The 25,430-nt window shown below is 37.0% G+C and overlaps 2 protein-coding genes across 15 annotated transcripts in view; one reads left to right on the top strand and one right to left on the bottom strand.

The window, feature by feature from the left end:
• Nucleotides 1–21,251, top strand: part of GPSM2 (G protein signaling modulator 2) — a 112,146-nt gene extending 90,895 nt beyond the window's left edge. For 5 of the 6 annotated variants that reach the window (XM_055584883.1, XM_055584884.1, XM_055584882.1 and 2 more), the window contains 8 exons: nt 1,017–1,172; nt 2,267–2,375; nt 3,220–3,349; nt 10,259–10,329; nt 12,025–12,201; nt 14,522–14,678; nt 15,569–15,786; nt 20,438–21,251. In XM_055584883.1, coding sequence (XP_055440858.1) covers nt 1,017–1,172; nt 2,267–2,375; nt 3,220–3,349; nt 10,259–10,329; nt 12,025–12,201; nt 14,522–14,678; nt 15,569–15,786; nt 20,438–20,665 — 1,246 coding nt within the window. In that variant the 3' untranslated portion in view covers nt 20,666–21,251. Of the gene's footprint in view, nt 1–1,016; nt 1,173–2,266; nt 2,376–3,219; nt 3,350–10,258; nt 10,330–12,024; nt 12,202–14,521; nt 14,679–15,568; nt 15,787–16,500; nt 18,146–20,437 lie in introns of those variants that run through there. The other variant, XM_055584888.1, reaches the window with a different exon arrangement.
• A 1,053-nt stretch (nt 21,252–22,304) lies between these two features.
• CLCC1 (chloride channel CLIC like 1) overlaps nt 22,305–25,430 on the bottom strand; it is a 31,509-nt gene continuing 28,383 nt past the window's right edge. For 8 of the 9 annotated variants that reach the window (XM_055584894.1, XM_055584895.1, XM_055584897.1 and 5 more), the window contains one exon: nt 22,305–24,560. In XM_055584894.1, the coding sequence (XP_055440869.1) occupies nt 24,315–24,560 (246 nt within the window). In that variant the 3' untranslated portion in view covers nt 22,305–24,314. The remainder of the gene's footprint in view (nt 24,561–25,430) is intronic. The other variant, XM_055584890.1, reaches the window with a different exon arrangement.

Raw genomic sequence — 25,430 nt, 5'->3', positions numbered from 1 at the left:
CTAACAAAACCTATTTTTTACATTCGAGGAAACTAGTCCATAGAGAGGGTGAGTGACTTGTCCCAGTTACAGATGTACTAACTCACAAAGCTGGGATTTGAACCCAGTCAGCCTGGCTCTACGGCCCATGCTCTTAACTACTGCACTGGCTTCTCATTGGTGATTCCACAAGGTCGAGTTTGGTTAATATTTAAATGCGGCATTTAATATTTTTCATGAATTGGTGACTTATGGCCTATACAAAGCAATTTACATTAAGTGTTTTCAGTTTTGACAAAATGTAAAGGCAACAGTATGATGTATGGAGACAAAGTGACTTAATGGTATTGCACTGCAACAGGGAAGTTCAGTTCAGGCGCTCAGTTGTGACCCCATGGACTGCAGCACACCAGGCCTCCCTCCATCACCCATGCCCGGAGTTTACTCAAACTCATTGCCATTAAGTCGGTGATGCCATCCGACCATCTCATCCTCTGTTGTCTCCTTCTACTTGGGCCTTCAGTCTTTCCCAGCATCAGGGTCTTTTCAGTTGAGGCAGCTCTTCACATCAGGTGGCCAAAATATTGGAGTTTCAGCTTCAACACCAGTCCTTCCAATGAATATTCAGGACTGATCTCCTTTAGGATGGACTGGTTGGATCTCCTTGCAGTCCAAGGGACTCTCAAGAGTCTTCTCCAACACCACAGTTCAAAAGCATCAATTCTTTGGCAACAGGGAAAGGTTTTTTTAAATGTTAAAAATACTGTTAATCTTTAGAGGCACTTGATCTCATGCATCAATTCTTCTTTTATCTGGGGAATTAATAGGACTCTTATATTTATTCTAAAAATCTGGATTTGTTTTTTGTGTTTCAAGAACGTCTTTTCATTTTACCTAGAAGTAGTGGAGAAAGTATGGGGTATTAGGCCCTAAAGTGGATTTACTTTAAAGGCAGGAGGAAAAGTGAGTTTTATTTTATGTTTACTATAGCCAATAATAAAAATGATCTTTATGTAAGAATTAATTTCTTTTTTCAGAAAGACTCTACTATTGGCTCGCCAGCTTAAAGACAGAGCTATAGAAGCACAGTCTTGCTACAGTCTTGGAAACACATATACTTTACTTCAAGACTATGAGAAGGCCATTGATTATCATCTGAAGCACTTAACAATTGCTCAAGAGCTTAATGATAGGTAAGTTCTACACCTTTTTATTGTTGTTATGATACAATATATTGTTGAATCCCTAGACTTTTTCCTTTGTTTCTTTTTTGGTTTGCTTTTCTTTTTAATTTCTTTATAAAGTATCTTGTCTGTTTCAGTAGCATTCTCTGTATGCTAGCATGTTTTGAAGGGCTAGCACATATTAGAGGATTTGACTGGTTCCCTGTAATCTTGAACCAAGTAGGTCACAAACTCACATGCCTGCAAAGGTCCTCCTGACTAGATCAGTGTGGAAAATTGTGGTGAAATTCGATATTACTCCTAATGTTAAGGGGACAGCTGCTATTTCACTCCAGCTAAGTGTCGCAGGCCAGGAATGAGGATCCAAAGCCACCTCTTTTTTCAAGAGAAGGGAGGAATTCTGAGTTTTATATAAAATATTCTGATTTTTAAATGTTGATGGCTAATTCTTTTTTTTTTTTAACTATATGGAAAAACAGAATATTTGTACAGGACTTTAGTTTCTGACATTTGCTTTAAACAGGATAGATTTTTATTTCAGTGTGAAAAATTCTATATACTTATTCAAAATGAAGTATGCTAATTCAAGAGGTAGTGAGTTCTGTCTTCCTCGTGGTGAGTGATTACCCAGTAAGGCTATCATAGAAAGAAAATGGGGTAGTTGAATTACAAGACCTATCCCTGAGACTTTATTTATAATATACTACATGTTTAAAAAAAAAATCTTGTCCATTTTAAAACTTGACTCTGAGTTCAGTATTATCTGGATATTTTAACACAGTTGTCCCTTGATATCTATGGTGGTTAAGATTCCAGGACCCCTGTTGATACCAAAAGCCATGGAGACTCAAGCCTCTTGTGTAAAATGCTGTAGTACAACCGGCCCTCCATATCCAGGAGTTTCTCAGATCATGGTTGAATCCCCAGATGCATAACCTGAAGCAGGCCAACTGTATATCTCTAGTATTATGATAGTTTGTTGTTTATAAGAAAGACCAAATAAATTCAAAGAATTGTTCTATACTTTTAATTACTACTTGATTTTATTCTTCACACCGACTTCCTTTCAGATAACTGTATGTTAACTTTGAATTATTTTGTAGAATTGGTGAAGGAAGAGCATGTTGGAGCTTAGGAAATGCATACACAGCTCTAGGAAATCATGACCGAGCGATGCATTTTGCTGAAAAACACTTGGAAATTTCAAGAGAGGTATGAAACTAAAAAATGGTTATCTGTGCTTATCTGTGCTACTGTGATTCACAGATCTGCAGCCCTATTATTTCTCTAGGATCCTGCTATATGGCTGAGTAATAAATTTAATTATATATTGTTCTCTAGGCATAAGAACTGAAAGCATTTTAAGATACAGATCAGAGGTATGTTTGCACTGGCCTTGATGTAGGATAGAGGAGTGAGAGGATTACTGACCTATCTCTACTGTCCCCATCCCTTTGTGGAAAAGTAGCATGGTATGAAAGGAGGAAGATGGCTTTTAGAATCAAGGACTGGTTCCTGTTACAATTCTGCCATTTGCTGGCTTTTTGAGCTTGGAAACCTTTTCTGAGCATCATTTCTTTCATCTGTAAAATGGAAATAATAACTGCTTTGCAAATGGTTATAAGGATTAGAGAGAAAGTATATAAAAGTGCCTAGTGTAATGTCTAGTGCTGGTTTAATACTGCTACTACAGTAAGGAAATAAATATTATAAGGAAATTTTATTCATGCGATGCCAAGTTAACATGTCACAGAATAACCTACATTATTATTTAATTGATCACAGAGATTGAGAGCAGTCTAATATTTAGAGAAGAGTTGATAGAATATATTCATCGGTCCTACTGCCATAGTTTAGAAACTTTCCTTTTCTTTCTTCTTTAAAATAGTATTAATGGAAAAAACCATTTCATTCATAGTATTATAATTCTAAAATAACTATTTTCATTTCTCCATATTTTCTTCCAGTTTTAGGTTCACAATATTTTCAACTAATCTTCACCATTCTTTACTTTAAATACTACTCTAAATATATAAATAAATGCTTGTGGTTGTAGGTTGGAGATAGAAGTGGTGAGCTTACAGCCCGACTGAATCTCTCAGACCTTCAAATGGTTCTTGGTCTGAGCTACAGCACAAACAATTCAATGATATCAGAAAATATTGAAATTGATAACAGTTTGCATGGTAAGTATTAGATGTTCAAAACCCAATTTCTTTATCCTTAAGATTTATATTTAAATTATTTATTTCAAGTTTACCATATCCAGAAAGATATATAACATAGGAACTTTTTATACCTTTTTGCTTTACCACTGTCCCATTAATTTATCAATATACCCTATTTTATAGCTTTTATCATGAATATGGTGAAGGTATAGTTTTTTTTGTAAAAATACATTTAAATTCTGTATCTGTGGGCTGGTTCAAAAATTTATAAACATGAAGAAACAAAAATTTAAAATTTTACTATTTAACCTTTTAAATTTCAAATGTCTTTACATATTTAACATTTGTTTAGGTTTTTTCCCCTCATTTTGTTTCTAAGGGAAAATCTCCTAGGATTTTTTTTTTTTTAATTCAGAAAACCTAGAACTTTTCTTTAGATGCTGATTTGGTTTTGATGTTGTCACAGGAAAAAATATGCTACTGTTTCTAAGTGGAAAAAACCCCTTTTGATTAAAAAAATAAAATTAACAAGATTAGAATCACAGTTTTGAATACCATTTATATGTAATCTTATGTGAGTTCCATTAAACATTCAGCTTAGGCTTTAAAAATTCTCAGTCTGAAAAAAATTACTGACACAGACATGTTTTGAACTTGAAAGTCAGTGAAAAATCTAGCTTTTATCTTTGCAATATCCTCCTCTAACCCATACAAAGAAAAGCAAGAAGGAAAAGAAAAAATCAGTGGCTAGTTACCTGATTAAGACTGTGAAAGAACATTTAGTTGAAAAATGATAGTGAAGTATGAACAGTATGGTAAACTCAACCATGTACATTGTAATTGAATAATGGACTAAAAGGTTTTCCTGTGTTTAATTTTCAAGTAGGTTAAGTTGTAATAGCTTCTCATATTTTAACAAATGATCATGTGTCCTCATGGATCCCTCCAGCTATAGATCAATTCCTTTGTATCCCTCTATAACAAAACTTGAAAATAATATCCCTGTTCCTTGTCATATTCTCCTCCCATTCTCTCTTCAACCCACTGGACTCTGCCTCAGAGTCACTGGACTCTTGACTTTGGCCCCATCATGACACTGAGACCTTTTCAAGGTACCAGAGACCTCCATTTTACCAAATACAGTGGTCAGTTTTAGATGTCAGCTTATTTGATTTCTCAGCAGTATTTCCTATAGCTGATCATTACCTCTTCAAATGCTTCATTCATTTGGCCTCCAGGATTAACTTCTTTCTGGTTTGCCTCCACCTCACTTGACCACCCATCTTCATGACTCTACTCTTTCTCATGTTTCCATCCTTGACATCTGTAGTGCCTGGGGTTTGGTTGCTGACCTTTTCTCTTCCCTCTTTCCTTTTCTATTTTCTGCCTATCCATATCCTTCCTTCCTTTCTAATGTTATCCTTTTCCCTCTTATCCTACACTCTAGATCCATGTAATAGAACTTTCTGTGAAGAATAAAATGTTCTGTATCTGTGCTGTCCACTAGGATAGCCTCTAGCCATATGTAGCTGTTGAGCACTTGAAATGTGGCTAGTGCAAAAAGAAGTGAATTTTTAAATGCCATTTAAAGTTTTAAAAGCCACATATGGCTAGTGGCTAAAGGCTTCCCTGGTGGCTCAGATGGTGGCTCCACCTGCAATGCTGGAGACCCAGGTTCCATCCCCTGGAGACGGAAATGGTAACCCACTCCAGTATTCTTGCCTGGGAAATCCCATGGACATAGGAGCCTATTGGGCTACAATCCATGGAGTCTCAAGGGTCAGACACGACTTAGCGATTAAACCACCTAAAGGTCTGTTTAGGTTTTTTGTCCACTTTTTGACTGGGTTGTTTGTTTATTTGGAAAATAATCCTTTGTCAGTTGTTTCATTTGCTATTATTTTCTCCCATTCTGAGGGCTGTCTTTTCACCTTGTCTGTAGTTTCCTTTGCTATGCAAAAGCTGCTAAGTTTAATTAGGTCCCACTTGTTTATTTTTGCTTTTATTTCCATTATTCTAGGAGGTGAGTCAGAGGATCTTGCTGTGATTTATGTCCTACAGTGTTCTGCCTGTTTTTTCCTCTAAGGTTTTATAGTTTCTGGTCTTACATTTAGGTCTTTACACCATTCTGAGTTTTTCTTTGTGCATGTTATTAGGAAGTGTCTAATTTCATTCTTTTACATGTAGCTGTCCAGTGTTCCCAACACCACTTATTGAAGAGACTATCTTTTCCTCATTGTATATTCTTGCTTCCTTTGTCAAAGATAAGGTGTGTGGGTGTGTCTCTGGGCTTTCTATCTTGTTCCATTGGTCTATATTTCTGTCTTTGTACCAGTACATACTCTCTTGATGACTGTAGCTTTGTGGTATAGTCTGAAGTCAGGAAGTTGATTACTCCAGCTCCATTCTTCTTTCTCAAGACTGCTTTGGCTATTCAGGGTCTTTTGTGTTTCCATACAAATTGTAATATGTTTTGTTCTAGTTCTGTGAAAAATGCCATTGGTAATTTGATAGGGATTGCATTGAATCTATAGATTGCATTTGGTAGTATAGTCATTTTCACAATATTGATAATTCACATTCTTTGAAAGCATTCATGAAACACTTCCAAAAATTTAACCACCGTGCCAAACCAGCAAATTTGAAAGAATCTGTATCACGAAGAGTTCATGCTTGAGCATGGTACGGTTAAGCTAGAAATTAACAAGAAGATAATATATAACACATATTCATTTGAAAACTTAAAAACACACTTAAACCTTATGGGCTTAAGAAGAAATCTTAACATAAAATTAGAAAATAATTTAGGACTGAATTTTAATTTATAGGATACATAACTTACATTGGTGCAAAACTTACATCATATCATGTTTAAAAAGGAAAAAGATTCAGTGAGCTGACTATCCAGCTTTTAAGTAAAAAATTAAAAAAACCCTCAAAAGAAATAGAAGGCAAGAAATAACAGAAATTAATGCTATTAAAACAAAGATTCAATAGAGAGTTTCTTTTTTTTTTGCTGTGCTAGGTCTTCATTGCTGGGCGGGCTAGTCTCCAGTTGCGGCAGGTGGGGGCTACTTTCTAGTTGTGGGGCGCGGGCTTCTCATTGTGGTGGCTTATCTAGTGTGGGGCATTCATTCTAAGGCACTCGGGCTGCAGTAGCTGCGCCTCCTGGGCGCTGGAGCACAGGCTCAATAGTTGTGGCACATGGGCTTACACATGTGGGATCTTCCTGGACCAGGGATCAAACCTGTGTATCCTGCTTTGGCAGGTGGATTCTTTACCACCGAGCCACCAGGGAAGCCCAAGATAATTTTTAAAAACCCAAAAATTTAGTTAAAGACTAACAAATCTACAGCAAGATTATTTGAGGGGAAAAAAAAGAGAAAGAAGGGATATAATGTAGATGCAGCAGACATTATAAAGAGATTATCCTGAGTAGTTTTATTTGAAAACCTAGAAGAAATGGACAATTTCTTAAAAAAAAAAAGGCTTACCAAAATTGAATCTAGAAAAATCTAATGGTAGAATGTAATGTGAATGGATGACATCACTAATGCCTAAAATCATAGAGAAATTTGGTCCATTATTTAAAATCCTTCCACTGAGAAAATACCTGGCCAAGGGGATTTTACAGTGTGACCTCCCAAACATTTAAGAAAACTGATTCCAACCTTCTGTAAAATTATATAGGTAACTGGAAAAGTAGAACACTATTAGTCTTTCTGAAAACAGTATAACCTTGATATCCAAACTAGACAAGAACAATATATATAAGAAAGGAAAATTACAGGCAAATCTTTACTCATGAACATAGATGGAAAAATTCTAAACAAAATATTAGCAAACCAAGCCCACAATGTATTTAAAATAAACAGGAATTCAAGTGGACTGAATATGAGGAAACCAATTAATAATATATATTAGTAAACACAATAAAGAAAATAGCTCAAATATCCAAATATGTCAGTAATTCTATTAAATGTAAATGTTCCATGTAAAGGACAGGAGTATCCAATTGGTAAAAGAGCAAAATCCAACTAAATATGTAAGTCTGACAGTAAAAGGATTGGGGGGAAAAAAGGGTACCATGGAAAAACTAATGAAGAGAATCTGGTACAGCTGTACAGCTGTATTAATAACAGATAAAATGTACTTTTAAGGCAAAAGATCTTAAGAAGACAGTCACTTCACAATGGTTAACAATTCAACTCACCAGGGAGAAAAAGTCTTTTATATATATATATATATATATGTATGATACCTGGTAAGCCTAATAACAAAACTTCAATGTACAAAAGCAAATGAACTAAACTGAAAGGAGAAATGAGAAAATCCAGCATAAAGGGAAACTTAAACACATTTCTGTCAGGAATTGCTCCTGTCAAAAAACTAAATATTATAAAAGATGTCGGTTCTTCCCAAATTGATATATATTCATTGTGCTGCTAAGAAAATCATGACAGCTTTTTCATGGAACTCAATGAGGTCGTTCATGAATTTACATGAAAGAAAAATGGGCTAAGAACTCAAAGCCAAAACATTCCTGATGAAAAACAAGAAATGAGAAGTGCTTTCTGTACAGATATAAAGATTATAAAGCTAATTAAGACAGTGTTATTGGCATAGAGACAAATAGCTCAAATAGGATATAGAGCCTCTATATTTTTAATCCTTGCATATATGGAAATTAGTATCACATAAAAATTCCTGATGGACCAAAGATTTAAATATGAAAGACAGATTTAAAGCAGTAATTATGATCAGCCATTTAACACTTGCTAAATGCTTACTGTGTACCAGGCATTGACCGACCCCTTTACAAGTGATGATGCATTTATCATCACACAGTGATATATAAAGTAGGTTTCGTTGTTCTTTACAAATGAGAAAAACAGAATGACAGAGGTAATTGCTCAAGGTCATATCACAGTGAGTGAGGGGTCTGTTCAATTGGTATGGTATCTCTGAAAATAAAGGAGAATATCGTCAAGATATCAGAGAGGGGAAGGATTTCTCAAAACACAAAAACAAAACCATTAAGAAAACTGACATTGAAATTAAGAACTTCCTTTCATTAAAAGAAACCATAAAGAGAAACCACAAACTGAAAGGACATTTGCAACACAAATGATTAAAAAGGATTTGTATCCTCAATGTATAAGAAGAACTCCTATGAATTAAGACAGATAACCTAACTAAAAAGATAGGCAAAAGTGATGAATAGAAGAAATACAAATAGCCTATAAATATATGAGAAGGTGGGCTTCCCTCATAGCTCAGTTGGGAAAGAATCCGCCTGCAATGAAGGAGACCCTGGTTCAGTTGAGTCAGGAAGATCCCCTGGAGAAGGGCTAGCCTACCCGCTCCAGTATTCTTGGGCTTCTCTTATGGCTCAGCTGGTAAAGAATCTGCCTGCAATGCGGGAGACCTGGATTCGATCCCTGGGTTGGGAAGATCCCCAGGAGAAGGGAAAGGCTACCACTCCAGTATTCTGGCCTGGAGAATTCCATGGACTGTATAGTCCATGGGGTTGCAAAAAATTGGACACGACTGAGTGATTTTCACTTTTTAAACCCATTTAATCAGGGAAAGCTTCCCTGGTGGCTCAGCTGATAAAGAATCCGCCTGCAATGTGGGAGACCTGGATTTGATCCTTGGGTTGGGAAGATCCCCTGGAGAAGGGAACAGCTACCCACTCCAGTATTCTGGCCTGGAGAATTGCATGGACTATCAATGAGGTTGCAAAGAATTGGACACGACTGAGCGACTTTCACTTAATCAGGGAAAACCATAGTGAGGTAGTATTGGTGGATGAGGTGGATGAAAATTAAAAGGCCTGATACCAGTTTGAAACAAATAGGTAATAGAAATCCTTATGCAGTGTTGATGGGAGTACAAGTTGTACTCAAAAGAGCAGTCAGGCAACATTTTGGTAGAGTTGGAGATGTACCAGCCATATGATCCTGCAGCTCCACTCCCAGTTACACATGTCTGACATCCAAAAAACAAAGCCTTGCTCATGTACATGAAGTATTTCCAAGAATTTCTGTAGTAATATTGCTTACAACAAATAATTGGAAGCAACCTAAATATCTGTCACCAACAGAAACGGTATATGCTTTCTTAGTCCTATAAATCGCATGAAAACTGAACTACTCGTAGCAACTTGGATGAGTCTCACAAACATGAGATTGCTCAAAGGAAGCAAGTTAGAGAACACACAGTATGAGACCATTCCCATAGTGCATATAACAAGTTCCATTGCTTAGAGGTGTATCATGTGTGATGAAAACATGAATTATGGAGGAAGAGGGATTTTATAGGGTGAGTTACAAAAGGGGGAGTTAATGTGTTGGCCATGGTTTTTTTCTTAAACTGGGTATTATCATGTATTTCTTGGCTATAAAAACTTTTCATATTTAATGATACCTTTTTGAAAAGGATATTTGAAGATCTTTTTATTAAACTTTGTTCCTGACTGGCAGTAAATCTATTGTCAGTGGAGATCTTAAAATGGAAACAGATAACTGAGAAGTGTATTGGGGATGTTATTTTGATTCTTACCTCAAAATTGAAGGCCTTATGCTTTCCTTATATTTTTACTTTTAAACTGCTCTACCGTTTGGGTAGGTTTTAGGAGACTGTGTGTATCATATAAAACCAGTTATTATGAAATGCCTTTTCTAAATTAAGGGGTAATGTTAGTAACCAAAGTTAGTTTCCAACCAAAATCTTAACTTCCTTACATCAAAATGTTTTATTCATTTAGTTCGTGTGGAAAATTATTATTCTTGAAAGAATATATGTTTATACATGTTTCCTCCTTCCATATGGGTTTGTGGAGCAGACTTTAAATAACATAGTGATGCTGAATTTGCAGTCTTAAGGGCTCCCTAGTTTATTTGAATTAACTTTTTTTTCCCAAAGGTGCACGCCCCAAGTTTGGACGCCGACACAGTATGGAAAACATGGAGCTTATGAAGTTAACACCAGAAAAGGTTGACAGTTTTTCTTTTTAAATTTCTTGAACTGTTAAAATATTTCAGCAACTTTTAATTTAAATGAAATAATTTAAGTCCTGTCATATGGATATCACTTGAACATTTTCCTTTGAAAAGAATCAAGTACAGTGCAAAAACAGTGTGTACAGTATGGTGCCATCTGTTCAAGAGAACTTTTATGCATATATATCCTTTATAATTGCATGGCAGCAGAAGGGCATGTAAGATACTTGACAACTTGATTACCTCTGGGAAGACTGCTGTCTGGGTTATAAGAAATGCTTACTTTATATACTGTTTTGAAGTGTTTGAATATTTTACCATGTACATGCACTATTTTAAGATCAGGAAAAATTTTAAAAAAAGGATTAAGAAACTTTTTCAACTAAATACCAGCAACATTATTGGCAAGATTAATGATACTTATGATCAAGCTAGTTTTTCTGGCTGCACTTTTGAAAAGCTTTTTTAAACAAAGCAATAACTCTTTATTCAAGATGCATCTTCTCTAGGATTTTGTTGGTTTTTTAAGTAACAGAGAAGGGACTTAATTGGGAAAAAGGTTACTGAAGAATAAATCTAGGCTGCTTTCTTCCACCTCCATTTATCTTAAATACACTGCTATGGTTTGCTCTTATTTGTTTATGCTGTATTGATATTTCTTAAAACACTTTTTATAAGATATATCTATTATAATAACTTGGGAAACTTCCAACAAGCAAATTAAAATTATCAATAATCACACCTTCCAAAAGGAAAATTAATATTTTTGTATTTGTTCATCTTACATTTTATATGAATATTAAGATACTATTTTATAATACAGTACTATATCAACATCTTAGTGTCATTAAATATTCTTCTGCTCTATTTTTATAATAGGCATATGATTTTTGAATATTGACATGTTTTGTGTAAGTAGTCATCATGTGACCAACATCTGATTTGAACTAATTTCCAATATATATTTTTAATTACAAACAGGTTTTTTTTTTTAACTTCTGGTTAACTTCTGAAGGGCTTTGTGATTTTCTCCAATCATTTACCTCTTATATTGTGAGTGTGGTTTGCAAATCTTTAAATCTAGAGTGTTAAAAAAAAAAATAGAAAACAAAAAACTTTTAAGTCAGTTTAGATCTTCCTTCTTCTAGTAGGTAGGAACCTAGTAATAAGCAGCAAAATTAATTTGGTGCATCTCTAAGTGGTACTAACAGTAATTCCATGAGAAGCTGATCACATTCAACCCTGTAATTTTCCAATAGACAAATGATGATAAGGCTTTATCTCTAAGTTGTGATTTTTTTTTTTACCTCATAATAAAGTCAAAGAGTTCAGTAGTTTTATCAACAAAAAATTACTACTGCTTCCTAAGTTTTAGATGTCAATTTTTAAGGTTAAAAATTCTAGATATTCAAACTTTCCAGTTGTAATTGATTTTCAGGTAACTCACATTGAGAATAAAACTTCAGCTTCTCTGACCATCCAAAATTTATTTTTATGACTTTTGGCAAACTTATTAAGATTTCTAAAAACCTCCACTTTAATATTTTGATAATAAGAAATTCATAGCATACATTTGGTCCAAGCTTTTGAAAACAGTGAGATATATTGTCAAAAAGGAATGTATTAACTCACCCCGCTCCCAGTTACTGATTTTTTTTAATGTCCTGTTTTCCATTTATAATTCTGTAGGTACAAAACTGGAACAGTGAAATTCTTGCTAAACAAAAGCCTCTTATTGCCAAACCTTCTGCAAAGCTCCTCTTTGTCAACAGACTGAAGGGGAAAAAATACAAAACTAATTCCTCCACTAAAGTTCTCCAAGACGCTAGTAATTCCATTGATCACCGAATTCCGAATTCTCAAAGGGTATGTTTAATATAAGTTTTAGAATATTGTGTTTTGAGTTTTTTATATTCATACTGGATTTTTATAATTTATTATTAGATAGTCAATATAAATGTCTTTCTTATTCATAGTAGTCTTCTGTATTTTCCTATTTTTTCTGTATTTTTCAAAGCTAGAAACTAAAATGTCCTCCATTCAGTTTAGAAGTCAGAACACATTAAATTCAGATGTTCAAGGATTTTTAAATACTAATTTAAAGTGAGAACTGTCTGCATGCATCAACTTTATTTCTATTACTAAAATTCTAATAGAGTTAAAAACAATTTTGCTTAAAAGTGAGCGTAGGACTCATATTATTAAATATAACAAAATATTTAGAAATTGAAAAATACCATGGGATTACTGGTAAGTATCAGGGGTATCTCTAAGCTACCCTGCTGCTGCTGCTAAGTCACTTCAGTTGTGTCCGACTCTGTGCGACCCCACAGACGGCAGCCCACCAGGCTTCCCGTCCCTGGGATTCTCCAGGCAAGAACACTGGAGTGGGTTGCCATTTCCTTCTCCAATGCATGAAGGTGAAAAGTGAAAGTGAAGACGCTCAGTCGTATCCGACCCTCAGTGACCCCATAGACTGCAGCCTTCCAGGCTCTTCCATCCATGGGATTTTCCAGGCAAGAGTACTGGAGTGGGGTGCTATTGCCTTCTCCGAAGCTACCCTACACTGATAAAAAAAAGATCAGATAAATTACAAAGAAGCTACTTCAAATTACCAAGTCCATTTTTCAAGCAGTGAGAACCTTTGAAAAAACTGTGGTAGTCTTTTATTTAACAGATTTCTGTTGATCTTGTTGTCAGCATTTTATTTATATCTGCACCCTGCAGTGTTGTTTGCCTTGATTCTATCAGTTTTTTACATGTTGCTTACACATGTATGACTAACAAAAGGAAACATTATGAGGTATATAAAAATGGTCCAGGAATATTTTTGTAGATCCACAGCAGAACTGGAAGGCAATATCTTTGTTCAAGGTTTGAGGTCTTAACCAAGCACAGTTAGCCTAACTGAAGATGTCTGTATTTTCGGAGACTTGTTGTCTTTCAGTGTGCAGAATTATGAATTAAGAGGCTTCATGCTTCTAGAAAAAGTCTTGTTAGTGATTAATGCATTTGACTGTAGCTTATACACATACTTACCATTCCCAAACCTCAAGCCCTCTTGTTTTCCTTACTTCAGTAAAAGGGATGCTGTTTGTACACTGTCACCCAGGCTGGGAACACAGGCGTCATTCTAGACTCCTCCTCCTTCCCTTCCAGTTAATCCCTAAGAAATCTCTGCTACTGTGTATTAATTCTTAATGTACTACTTTATCTTACCCAAATTTCTGTAATAGGTACCTACACTGATCCCTCTCCCTGCATTATTAACCTCTTCAAACCAGGAAGGGCCAGCTTTATTTCTGTACAAAACTGCTTAAAGTTGACTATTCCCATGCTCCTCTCATTTCACATAGGATAAGCCTTAATTAGCTTGTTAGTCTGTCATACAGAGGCCTTTGTCTTGGCCTCCTCTTCTCCCCTTCTTCACTACCCATGCCTGCCCTTCAGTTCATTATCCCCTGAACACTACAAATCTTTGGAATTGCATATTAATCAGTATGAAACATCTTTACCCTGCCAATGCTTATGCTCAGGAACTCAAATATCACGTAAGCTTCTATTTCACCTAAGAATTAATTGCACCCTTCTCCTAGGGCTCATAACATTTTGTGTATATGTACTTCAATAAAGACTGTCATTGTGAAAAAATTACCTTTGTTAAACATTAGTCATTTTAGTTTTGAATCTTTCCAAATATAGTATAACAGGTATCCCTCTTTCTCAAGTATTCATTTGAAGTTTATATTTTTTTCAGGATCTTCAAATCTTTACAGTAAAAGACCTTAGAAGTCACTATATCAAGAAAATATACACGCTTTCTTAGTTTATCAGTTCTTAGTTTACTTAAATTCTGTTGTAGAATCTCAGAGCTGAACTTGAACCTGGGGCACATGTTCATATCACTGACATTTGGGTAATTCATTCAGTATCTGTAACAGTTCCCCTAAGTCTGAGGTACACTTATTTAGCTTTAGAAATACAAGGATCAAAAAGTAAAATAACTAGAAATGCTTTTTGTTAGTTGAACTGAAATAACTATTACCAAGTGGTGCCATCTTACACAAAGAAAATGTCAACTTTTTACTCTAAATCGTCATCCTTTGCATTTGAGGTAGATGATATTGTTTCACTGATGATCTAAGGATAATGCTGGAATGTTGAGATTTTTCTCTCAATATTTTAGAAGATCAGTGCAGATTCTATCAGCGATGAAGGGTTCTTTGACCTATTAAGCCGATTTCAAAGCAATCGGATGGATGATCAGAGGTGCTGCTTACAAGAGAAGAACTCGACATCAGCTGCAGCGGCAGCTTCCACTCCCCTCAAAAGGATGCTAAAAAGTAAGTTATCTGTGCCTCTCCTGCAGTTTGAGTAGTTCTCTTTGATATTCTTGTAGTTATTTCTGAGAATTTAATTCTTATCATAGGAGGTACAATCAAGGAGCCTGAATCGAAGTATATTTGAAATGCTGGAATTTGTACAGTTTTAAACAAGGTTTTGTTTTAGTTCCCCTGAGTTTATCTGTATTTCTATCTAGTGCTGTGTACTTTCTAATAACTGTATCATACTGCCTCCTGAGCTTCCTAGGGGTTGGGGAAAAGAAAATCTAACTTAACAATAATAAGGAAAATATTTTAGTTATACATACCTTATGATTACGTGTAAAATACGAATGCTTCATGCGTGGTTTAAAAAAGAAAAGCTTAGACAGACTGAAGCGGAACCTGTGGCTATGGCTGAACCTGAAGCTAAGGCTTGCCTGAGCCTTAGAAAGATTAAAATAGGTTGGCTACTTAAAATTTTCTATTTCAGCTATCAAAAGACTTCTCCTGAAGATCAAGACTTTCCAGCAGCACTTATAGTTAGCTAAATGTCCTGACCAGAGCATGAAATAAAAATAATGTCCCATTCATCCTGGGCTGAGAAATTATGTAAGAAAAGCTATTTACCTCCAAAATCTAGCCCCATATCTTATAAAGTTGCATATTAGGTGCTATTAGATAAAGGGAAATACAGTCAAATCCGAATAACCATATGCAGTACTCTGAAATTGATTCTCCCTTCACCACCCATCTAGTCTGGCCCTAGCCTATCAGTGATGCTCAGCAACAGAGCTAAACTAGAGGGCAGAGAGGGCACTGGGACTGAATAAGGCAGAAATAAATTATATGTATATAATATGCTTAAATGACTGTTATTTTGGGATTTTTTTTTTCCCCTCTATCCATAGCACCACCAGTTTCTGTGGTGTCCCCCAACACAGATGAATTTTTAGACCTTCTTGCCAGCTCACAGAGCCGCCGTCTAGATGACCAGAGGGCCAGTTTCAGTAATCTGCCCGGGCTTCGTCTGACACAAAACAACAGTCAGTCAGTACTTGGCCATCTGATGACTAATGACAACAAAGAGCCTGATGAAGACTTCTTTGACATCCTCGTCAAATGTCAGGCATGTCTGCATAGTTTTATCATTCTGTATATAGCTCAGATGTTGTTGAGAACTTTTGCAGTATTATGATTCTAACTTGGGAAAAGCTCATTGTATATTAGTGAGGCAATCAGTTGATGATTCGGGGAGACATTCCCTTGTGATAGCTTCTTCTTTTGTGTTCCTTTTGGCTGTGAGGTGGGGTGTTGCTGATGGGTGATGCTGAGCTGTGGTAGACACCGCAACACAGACCTGAATAAGGTAAAGCAGTGAATATTTACTGAAAGAGCATTCTGTGCAGAGACAGCATGTTCAAGGAATGGCAAGGTGGCTAGTGTGACTGGCATAGGATAAAGGGTAGAGGAGAGCTTATAGGATGAGGATGAAGTAGTCAGAGCCTAGATCATAGACTCTTGTAGGCCATGATGAGGTCTTGTATTCCAGATGTGATAGAAAGACATTAGAGGGTTCTGAGGGATCATCCTAACAACTGCTGAAAGAATGTCATGGCAAGGGTGTCAGAAGGAAACTAATGTGGTAATAAAGCAAAACGTACTGGTGACTTGGACTAGTGTGGTGGCATAGTGGTAAGTGGTCAGAATAGGGACTTATTTTTGAAATTAGGGTTGGTTGGCAAGATCTGTTAATAAACTAGATGGAGGGTATGAGAAAGAGAATTCAGGATGATTCCTACCTTTTCGGCTTGAATAACTGAGTAAATTTCAATAAATTCAGTGCCATGTACTGAAACAGAGAAGAAGAAGAAGAAAAAAAATCCTGACAGAAGAAAAGCCCTGGACTAATGGCTTCATGGGTAAATTCTACCAAATGTTTAAACAACACCAATTCCAAAAATTGAAGAAAGGGAACACTTCCTATGCCATTCTATGAGGCAAATACTGCCCTGATACCAAAGCCAGTTAAGACTCTATAAGAAAACTACAGACCAATATCCTTTTCGAATGTAGATGCAAAAATGAACAAAATACTAGCAAACAGAATCCAGCACCATGTTAAAAGGATTATATGCCATAAAACCTAATGCGGTTTATTCCTAGAATCCAAAGATCGTTCAACATATGGAAATCAACCAATGTAATATACCACAATAATGAAATGAAGGAAAAAACAATCATCTTATTGATGCAGAAAAATTATTTGATGAAATTCAACACATTTTCATGATAAACAAACTAGGAATAGCAGGAAACTACCATGACATAATAAAAATCATTTACCCCAGCTATCATCATATCAGTGCTCAGTATGTGTGATCATCATACTCAGTAAAAAAAGACCGACAGCTTCAGATCAGGAATAAGACATGGATGCCCACTTTGCCACTTATATTCAACATAGTACCAGAAATTTTAGCCAGTTAGGTAAGGAAAAGAAACAGAAGGCATCCAAATTGGTAAAGAAGTAAAATTGTCTCTGTTTTAGAGATAACAGGGTCTTTTCCTTTTCCTTTGGCTGCACCGCATGGCATGAGGGATTTTAGTTCCCCAACTAGGGGTTAAAGCCATGATCCTGCAGTAACAGCGTGGAGCCCTAGCCACGGGACCACCAGGAAATTCCCTGGAAATGACACGATCTTATGTGTAGAAAATCAAAGATTTCACCAAGAAAAAAAAGTTAGAAAGTCACAAAGTTAAAAGATATAATATCAACATCCACAATCAGTTGTGTTTCTATAAGCTAATAATGAATAGTCCAAAAGGGAAATTAAAAAAAAACGGTTTCAATTACAGTAGGCTGTAAGTAGTATCAAAGAGAATAGTTAGGAATTAACCAAGAAGGTGAAAGACTCATACACTGAAAACTACAGAATATTTCTGATAGAAATTAAAGATGACATAAGTCTCACGTTCATGGACTGTAAGACTTTTTCCTTCAGTGACACCTTTTTACATAAATAAAAAATCCATCCGAAAATGCAGATGGAATCTGAAGGAAACCCAAATAACCAAAACTGTCTTGAATAGGAAGAACAATGTTGGAGGACTCACACTTCCAGATTTCCGAATTTACTACAGAGCTACAGTAATCAAAACAGTGTCATACAAGCATAATGATACATAGACAGCCCAGAAGTAAACACTCATATTTATATGGTGAAACAATTTTCAGCAAGGTTGCCAAGACCATTCAGTATGGAAGGAATCTTAACAATTGATGCTGGGAAAACTGGATATCTACATACATACATACCTAATAGTCATATACAAAAATTAACTCAAAGTGGATCAGTGACCTAAATATAAGAGCTAAAAACTATAAAACTCTTAGAATAAAACATAAGGGGAAAGCTTCATGACTTGAGATTTGGCTATGGTTTCTTGATTATAACACTAAAGGCATAGGGAATAAAAAAGAAGACAAATTGGACTTCATGAAAGTTTAAAACTTCTATGCAGAGACACTATCAACAAAGCACAAAGGCAACCCACAGAAAGTATCTGCAAATCATATAACTGATAAAGATTAATCCAAAATATAGAGAACTCCAAAAGCTCAACGACAACAAAAAACCTGATTCAAAATGGGCAAAGAACACAAATAGATCCTTCTCCAGAGAAGATATACAAACGGCCAATAAGCACAGGAAAAGATGCTTGACATCATAAATCATTAGAGAAAGGACGATCAAACCACAGTTACATACCACCTTACACCAATTAGGACAGCTATCGAAACAAACCAAAAAATGCAGAAAATAGCAAATATTGTGGATGTGGAGAAATTGGCACCCTTCTGCATGGCAGGTAGGATTATAAAATGGTGAAGCTCCTATGGAAAACTCGATGCCAGTTCCTTAAAAAATTAAAAACAATTATATGATCCAGCAATCCCACTTCTGGGTATGACTGAAAACGAGGACATGAACAGATACTTGTTCACAATATGATACACCCATATTCACAACAGCCAAAGCTGGAAGCAACCCGAGTGTCTACCAACAGATGACTGGATAAACAAAACGTGGTGTACTTACACAGTGGAATATTTCCGGCCTTAAAAACACACTACAACATGGATGAACCTTGAAGCTATTATGCTGAGAAATACAGTCACAAGAGGACACACACTGTGTGATTGCACTTGTATGGGTCAGTTAAGAGACAGAGGAGGATGGTGGTTGCAGAGGCTGGAGGGAGGGGAGGGTGCGGAGTTGTTAATAGGTGTAGAGTTTCAGTCTTGCAAGGCTAAAAAAGTTCTGGAGATGGATGGTGGTGATAATTCCACAATATGAATGTACCTGACACCGAACTGTACACTTAAAAATGGGTAAAATGGTAAATTTATGTTATGTTTATTTTATCTCAGTTTTTAAAAAAATGATTTACTGGAAGAGTACTGGAGAATCAGTGGTCAACATGGGATATTAAAGTGATTTCAGAGATGGTGCAGTTTATAAGAATAACTGTCTGGCCTCTGACCATGAGAGCTAATGGATAAGGCAGAGGGTAAGGATGAGAACACCAGGGGAGAGGAGGTCTAGGAACTGAAGTGCCTGAGTGCTGGATGAATTAGAGGACAATGACAGGATCAAGAACTGGGACAGGAGAGATGATGAAGCGTGAAGCAGGTATGTGTGTGCACCAGGGTGGTGTGACGAGTGGCCAGTCCACCACTGCATCCTCACGGGATCGCGCGGCTGAATGTTTAGGCACATCAGTGCACAGCGCCTGGCAACGCAGAGGGCGCTCAGATGCCAGCTGTCACAGTCCTACTCTTCCTCGTAGGCTCAATACCAGACACTATCCTGCAGACTTTTAAAGTGCTTTTATTTTTTATTTGATCAAAAACATTTCTAACATACTTCTAAGAACCATAAGCTAGAACTTAAAGATTTAAATGCTTAAGACCAAGGGTAGGCAAACTTTTTCTGTAAAGGGCCATATAGTGAAGTGTGATAGTCGCTCAGTCGTGTCCGATTCTTAGCGACCCCATGGGCTGTAGCCTACCAGGCTCCTCTGTCCATGGGATTTTCCAGGCAATAATCCTGGAGTGGGTTGCCATTTCCTTCTCCAGGCAATCTTCCCAACCCAGGGATCAAACCCGGGTCTCCCACGTTGGAGACAGACGCTTTACTGTCTGAGTCACCATAGAGAAACTATTTTAGGCTTTTTGAGCCCTTTGGCCTTTGTTGCAACTGCTCAACTCTGCCATTGTAGCAGGCAAACAACCATACACAGTTCAAAACAAACGAGCACAGTGTTGAAATGAAAGTACTGTTACAAGAACAATGGGCACTATTTGCTGACCCTTGGCCAAAGACAGTGTTAAAAGGAAGCGATGCAGAGTTTCTGTATCTCACATTACCTTTCTAAAGATTTGCTAAGTTTTATTGGGTGATGCCTATTATGGTAAGATTATAATCTTGAGCTGTCATTGTGGACACAGGTGACCTTGTGTCTTAACTACTCTTACCAAAGCCATGAAGCTATGGCTATACTTCTGTGTGCTATAACATAACTGGCATATTCTGATTATATAAGTCATTTCAAAGAAAAGATCTTACTAGTTTTCAGATCTAAAGACTGAGTAAATTTCTAAGCAGTTCTAAGAGGCAGTAAACATTTAAAGCTACATTTCTTATTGTGAATGGTAGACATAACATACCTTGGTGCTCGCCTTATTTGTCTTTTAATCTCTTGTGAATTTCTAGGGATCCAGATTAGATGATCAGAGATGCGCTCCACCACCTGCTGCCACAAAGGGACCAACAGTACCAGATGAGGACTTTCTTAGCCTCATTTTGCGGTCTCAAGCAAAGAGAATGGATGAACAGAGAGCTCTTTTACAACGAGATCAAAACAGAGACACTGAATTTGGCCTCAAGGACCTTTTGCAGAGTAATGCTTTGTTGGAACTTGAAAATTCTGGGAAAAAATAAGCAAACCACTAGTATACTGTTGAATTTTTTTTTTTTAATGACCTTATTTCCTTTCAGAACACTGCAGGGAAATTCAATCTACTACTTTTTTCCTCAAAGGAGAAAGTACAGCACTGTACTACAGCTTAAGATGTTTTTAGCATGATGTAAATATTTAACCTTCAATAGTATAGTGTTCACACTCCTCTGGACACTCACTTGTTTCTGAGTGGAAGTGTCTTGAAAGGTGCTTCATCAACTTTTGTGATTACTGCTTGGGATTATGTTCTTTGGCAACTTGTCAGACTCCTTTACCTAGTATTTGTAAAGCAGGAAGTTAAAATGAATCTAGAGTAGGATTTAATCCTCTTGTTGAGGTAATTTTTTTACTCTTAATTGATAATGGCAATTTTTTATACCTAACCATGGATGTAGTGAGAAATTACGCTGTTTCACAAAAATAATATACTTGACCAATGTGTAAAAAATTATATAGTCTGTTAAAGAATCTAGATTTTTTTTCCCACTAAGAAAAATCTCTATTTTCAATATATTTTTAGGCCAAAGCCATCATAAAAGAATTTAAGAATAAACTTCTTTTAGTGTGGTTGGCCTCTCTGTGTAATTTTAAAAATAATTTATGTGTATATATATACATATAAGTACAGGTATGTATGTATGTACATTTGTGTGTGGTGGGTGGTGTTTGTGTGTAATGGTTTAAAATTGTATGTTCTGTTGCACAATACTATTGTAAAGTTTTTTAGGACCCAATGTCCAAAAAAACCCCAAAACCCTTATGCTGCTGCTGCTGCTAAGTCGCTTCAGTTGTGTCCGACTCTGCGACCCCAGAGACGGCAGCCCACCAGGCTCCCCCGTCCCTGGGATTCTCCAGGCAAGAACACTGGAGTGCATTGCCATTTCCTTCTCCAATGCATGAAAGTGAAATCGTTCAGTCGTGTCCAACTCTTCGCAACCCCATGGACTGCAGCCTAACAGGCTCCTCCATCCATGGGATTTTCCAGGCAAGAGTACTGGATTGGGTTGCCATTGCCTTCTCCAAACCTAGGCCACAAAAATTAAGTATGAAAAATGTAGATTAAGCCCCCAGTTGTCATTAAGCCTCTTCCTCCTCCTTCCAGAAACTGATGGTGTTTTACAAGGGGACATAATGTGACATAAGTTTAGCAGAAGCAAGTCAACCAGGATGGGACTGAGCTGGGTCTGAACTAAGACTGAATTGCGGAATACAGATGCCCACACCTGGAGCAAGCTGGCAACTCCTTCATTTCTGGTTGCTTCTGATTCTGCACAGCTGCGATGGGAGCTAGGCCTCTGTTCATTCTAAAACTCTTTCAGGTGATTCTGATAGGCAATGAGAACCACTTCTCCAAATGGCCAATGTTTTAAAAAATGAGAAATCTGGACTCACAGTAAGAGCTCGGGGGGGCTGGGGGGAGATTATTCTTGGTTCTAAAATCACACAAATTTTGTCAAAAGTACTCAGTTAACACCCAGATTATATTATGTTTTATTTATTATATATAGGGTATAATGTCCTGGATTAGCACCTGTTTAAAACCAAAACCTGCACTTAAATTTTGTGGGGCTTTGTCTTACAAGCACATTTATTGAGCAAAGACAGCATACCAAAACACAATAATGTAAAAATAAGTGTTTATTTTGTGTAGCTCTTAGACACCATAAACATTCAGTGTTAGCCATTCCACTTAAAAATTGCTTTAAAAAAGCTGTCTGCCTCAGTCTACTATTCCTAAAAGCTTGTTACTATAGTCCTTGACTTTAATGATAAATGTTGGCTAAACAATAAACAAGCCTATTTCTTTTAGTTACAAACTGACCTTGAATATTCAATTTGCTTTAATAAGTCTTCCCTGAACTCTGCTGTTATCTTTCAACAGCAGTACCTTGTTGCCTTGTTAGCTGTCAAAGTAGAGTTCATCCCCAAATGGTTGTCTGTAATGAAAGAATACAAAGATGAACTTTTACTTAAATTTTCTTTTAAAGATTCACTTTTGGATTGATAAGCAGCAGTCAGAAGTGCAAAATAACATTAACTCTACTCTCACAGTTACAGTCTATCAACTGAGGATCCATTTCACCGCTCAGAGGATAAATAGCACCTTGGGAGCACATTCACCAACAGAGTAAACAGACCTGGCCCCCAGAGGACTACTTTATACGCATCGATGTTCACAATCTATCCCAAAATGCAGACATCCTTACATGCCTGTGCTGTAAAGTTTTATATAAATCATTTTGCATTTATTGGAAAAAATTACCTTTCTGATGAAATACTAATGATGTTTTGCAGTATTAAGCTAGAAAATAATATTAACACAAAATTAAATTTGTTATAGGCATCTAAGTAATGCTTCTGGGATCCAAGAAGGGGTATTCTGCATTTCATGTAAAAAAAAACATAGAAAAGCAAATGCTTTAGATCTTTTCTGAAAGAAATGCCTGCATGAAAATTTTAAAACGACTTGTATCATTTTTAGTAAGCAGCTGACTGGAACTTGTAGTGTGAAAGTTAAAAGAATACCCAAATGCGTATAATTGTGGCTTCCTAGCTAGATTTTGTGCAAAATTTATAAATTGCTTTTTTTTTTTTTTAAGTTTAAAATGAAGAACAGTTTGAAAATCAGAATAACTAAAGTGTGGATTATATCACCTGTCTAGGGTTAAAAACCCACTCGTCTTTTATCATGGTATTTATCCTTCTCTTTGTATAGATCTCTAAAATTTAGATCTTCATATGGCTTGAACAATATGGTTTACTATAATGTAAGATACAGTAATATCTAATAACCTCAAATCTGGGATTCTAAGTAGCAAGGAAAACAGGCCTTATAAAGCCTGTGTACTTATTTACTGGGGAAATAAAGCCATTCTCAAAGTATGTAAAATTGAGATTATCAATTGAACAAGCTATGTAACCTAAATTCCCCTGACAGTCTTCAGTTCTGTCTTAGCTAAGGGTAAAGTAAAAGGGTGATAAAGAAGCAGGCCCAGTAACAGCTGTAAGAGTTGAGCAAGGAGGTTGGTTGGTGGGCCGCCTACATGGGGTCAGACTGACTCTGGTGACGCAGACTCCACGGCTGCTCTAAAATGCTGCAGCGCATGGCTTCAGGGGCAGACCTCGCGGGTAAACTTGACTGCAGTGACTTTCCTTCAATGTTGTTTTTGAGTAGCTACCATTTTTAGAAACATTCTGGGTCCGATGCACAACTAAGAAATAATTCTATTAACTAAAGTAGGTATCACAGGACTTCCAAAAGGCAAAGCACACTTTGGTGAGTTGGTTCCTATACATGCCTGTAAACAACTTCTTTTTCAATGTCCCCTACCTCACACGGTCTTTTTCACGATTCAAAATCATTAATACCTGCCATATGTTCATCTATGAGATCCTGTTCCAAAATTAACACTTCAAAAACTTTATGGGATGCATCTTAATATCAAAGAAATGAAATTCGACAGAGATACATGCACACTTGTTAATTCTGATTGTCAGTAAAAATACTGATGTTTAAAGTTGGCACCTATGTAGTAAATATCAGAATATGTGCAGAAGAAAGAGCTGTGAAGAGATTACTTTACAGAACTTGAAGACGACCTCAGAACCGTGGCCCGTGTCTGTGCTCCTCTAGCCGCACACTTCCACTGCGGTGCTTGCTGGGCTGCACGTGCTGCCTTCCTCTGGGCCGCCTGCGGCATCAGTCCTAAGCTGGGCCTTCTCCACTGCAGGGCAACCTTCTGCACCCTCTGACACCTTCTGGCCAGAGACGGGCTTCGCTGGCTGGCTGCTTTCAGTACTGCTTTCTGTCGGAGTGCTTTCTCCTGGGATTTCACCCATCTCTCTGGGCTTCAATTCCAAATTAGGTGATTTAAGCTACAAAGGAGAGAATTACAGTGTTGTAATTGTTCAATTAACATAACATGAAGGTTTGTAATATACATGTTCAACAAGTTCCCACAAATCTGTTATAGCAAACATTGAATTCTTTCAAGTCCTCGTCCCAGTGCTGGACTGTAATTAGATAAATGTTAAGCTTTACAGGACTGTCTATGGACATAGAAGACAGACTTGTGGACACAATGGGGGAAGGAGGGTGGGACGAGTTGTGAGAGTAGCACTGAAGCAGACACTGCTGAGTCACTTCAGTCGTGTCCGACTCTGTGTGACCCCATAGACATCCAGCCCACCAGGATGCCTCCTCGTCCCTGGGACTCTCCAGGCAAGAACACTGGAGTGGGTTGCCATTTCCTTCTCCAATGCATGAAAGTGAAAAGTGAAAGTGAAGTCGCTCAGTCATGTCTGACCTTCAGCGACCCCATGGACTGCAGCCTTCCAGGCTCCTTCATCCATGGGATTTTCCAGGCAAGAGTACTGGAGTGGGGTGCTATTGCCTTCTCCGGAAACAGACACTACCACATGTAAAACACAGTGGGAAGCTGCTGCCTAACACAGGGAGCTCAGCCTGGTGCTCTGTGATGACCCACAGGGATAGGATGGTGGGGAGGTTCAAGAGGGAGGGGATATATATATTCTTATGAGATTTACCTTGTTTTACAGCAGAAACCAACAACTTTGTAAAGTAATTATCCTCCAATTAAAAATAAACATTAAAAAAAGAACTCTCTATGGAAGACTGGGACACTCAGGATATGCTAGGTGGTCTAGTGACCCAGCTTAGGAAGGGTCAGGAAGACTGGTGACCAGTACTGTTAACTCCTCTTGCCTGGGGAGAATAATTCATTT

Source organism: Bubalus kerabau, chromosome 6 (assembly GCF_029407905.1).
Source record: "Bubalus kerabau isolate K-KA32 ecotype Philippines breed swamp buffalo chromosome 6, PCC_UOA_SB_1v2, whole genome shotgun sequence".
Taxonomy (NCBI): domain Eukaryota; kingdom Metazoa; phylum Chordata; class Mammalia; order Artiodactyla; family Bovidae; genus Bubalus; species Bubalus kerabau.
Note: the sequence above shows the minus strand (reverse complement) of the source record. Positions and strands in the feature narration are given on the sequence as shown.